The sequence below is a fragment of the Otolemur garnettii genome, unplaced genomic scaffold (assembly GCF_000181295.1).
Source record: "Otolemur garnettii isolate 467f Iridium unplaced genomic scaffold, OtoGar3 scaffold00047, whole genome shotgun sequence".
NCBI lineage: Eukaryota > Metazoa > Chordata > Mammalia > Primates > Galagidae > Otolemur > Otolemur garnettii.
Window position 1 is genome coordinate 1,269,905 of NW_003852442.1, and position 1,907 is coordinate 1,271,811.

At 53.7% G+C, this 1,907-nt stretch overlaps 1 protein-coding gene across 1 annotated transcript in view; it reads left to right on the forward strand.

The window, feature by feature from the left end:
- The window catches only part of SLC38A8 (solute carrier family 38 member 8), a 23,771-nt gene that overhangs the window by 13,000 nt on the left and 8,864 nt on the right, over nucleotides 1-1,907 (forward strand). Inside the window, exon 6 of the mRNA XM_023514089.1 lies at nucleotides 1,094-1,208. Coding sequence (XP_023369857.1) covers nucleotides 1,094-1,208 — 115 coding nt within the window. The remainder of the gene's footprint in view (nucleotides 1-1,093; nucleotides 1,209-1,907) is intronic.

Sequence of the window (1,907 nt, forward strand, 5' to 3'; positions counted from 1 at the left end):
CATGTACAGCACACAGATTGTGAGTCTGTGTGTTCCCGTGGACTGTGGTCAGCCCCCACTGTGGCCGCTCCATGTACAGTGCACGGATTGTGAGTCTGTGTGTTCCCATGGACTGTGGTCAGCCCCCACTGTGGCCTGATCCATGTACAGCGCACAGATTGTATGTCTTGTGTGTTCCCGTGGACTGTGGTCAGCCCCTACTGTGGCCGTTCCATGTACAGTGCACAGATTGTGAGTCTGTGTGTTCCCGTGGACTGTGGTCAGCCCCACAGGGAACCCTTCTTGTGACCTTTTCTGCCCCCACCCAATCCATCACTCTGTTCTCTGTCACCACGGAGCTGGGGTTCTCCATGGGGTGATTGTGGCCCAAGAGGATATTTGGCCACATCTGGAGATGTTCTGGGTGTCGCAGCTGGGTGGTGAGAGGCTACTCTGGGAACACCCTTCATCACACAGGGCAGCCCCACCCCAGGGATCATCTTGTCCTGGATTTTTCTTTCTTTCTTTTTGTTTGTTTTTTGAGATGGAATCTCCCTGTGTTGCCCCAGGGTAGAGTGCCATGGCCTCAGCCTACCTCACAGCAACTTCATACTCCTGGGCTCAAGTGATCCTCCTGCCTCAGCCTCCTGAGTAGCTGAGACTACAGGTGTCTGCCACCATGCCCAGTTATGTTTTCTATTTTTAGTGGAGGTGGGGTCTCACTCTTGCTCGGGCTGGTCTTGAACTCCTGAGCTCAGCCTCCCAGCATGCTGAGATTACATGCATGAGTCACTGTGCCCAGCCTCCTATTCCAAGTGTGAATAGCACCAAGAATCCAGGTGCAGGTTTGTCTGTGTCTCTGGGTGAACTTGGCCCTAGTGGAAACATTCCCTCCCGTCCACTCTCACTGAGTGTGTCTGTGTGCTGTTTCCGCGTCAGGCTGTGTCGTGACTGCTCTGAGCAGTGTCACATTCCACATGACAACATCCCCACGTTTACTTGGGCTTCCTGCTCTTGGTGGGCACGTAGGTGGTTTCCCATCTTTTAAAATTGTCCCAGGTGAGTCTCGTGCAGCCAGTGCAGGTCCTGCTGAGCCAGCCCTCCTGTCTTCCAGTGTCATGAAGCCGCTGTGTCCGTCTACTGCAGCATGCGTGACCAGAGCCTCTCCCGCTGGGCCCTGGTGTCTGTGCTGTCCTTGCTAGCCTGCTGCCTCATCTACTCGCTGACAGGTAGGGCCCTTCCTGGGGCACTGTGGGTGTACAGGGGGTAGCAGGAGAAATGGGGGTACACATTTCTAGAGAGCTTATTGCATGTGGGGTGCAATGCTAAGGGATTTAAGGGCACTCACTCGAAGGAGCCTCAGCACCCTGTAGCAAAAGGCCCCATTTCATAGACAAGGAAACTGAAGCTCAGAGGGTTTCCAGGGCTTGTCCAAAGTCCTAACTAGACCTGCAAAGAGGGACTTGAACTCTGGCCTGGCTGCCTCTAACACTCTGCTCATACGTACCCCCCCACCCCCCACTTGCTGTTCAGAGGACCATCCAGAGATGATGGTGGTCACACAGCTTTATGTCTGGTGAGTAGTGTGCAAAATGCCTGTGGATGTGATGGACTGAGGCGCTCACAACTTTGCGTGGGAGGAAGAGGATCTTCACAGGTGATTCACGTGGGGCTCAGAGAGGGACTGTGATGTGCTCGAGGTCACACAGCACATCCAGGCACAGACCCAGGTTTTGGGCATGGCTGGTTTCTGGTTGGACACGTAGGTCTAGTCTAGGGTGACCAGACGTCCTTCTTTTGGTGGGACAGTCCCACTCTTTAACAATTTGTCCCGTGTCCCGTGGCGTTTTAAAAAAGTCCTAATTTTTGGAAAGAATGCACAAACGGGCGGGAGAACAGGAAAGAAATATACCGTTTTCAGCTGCCAT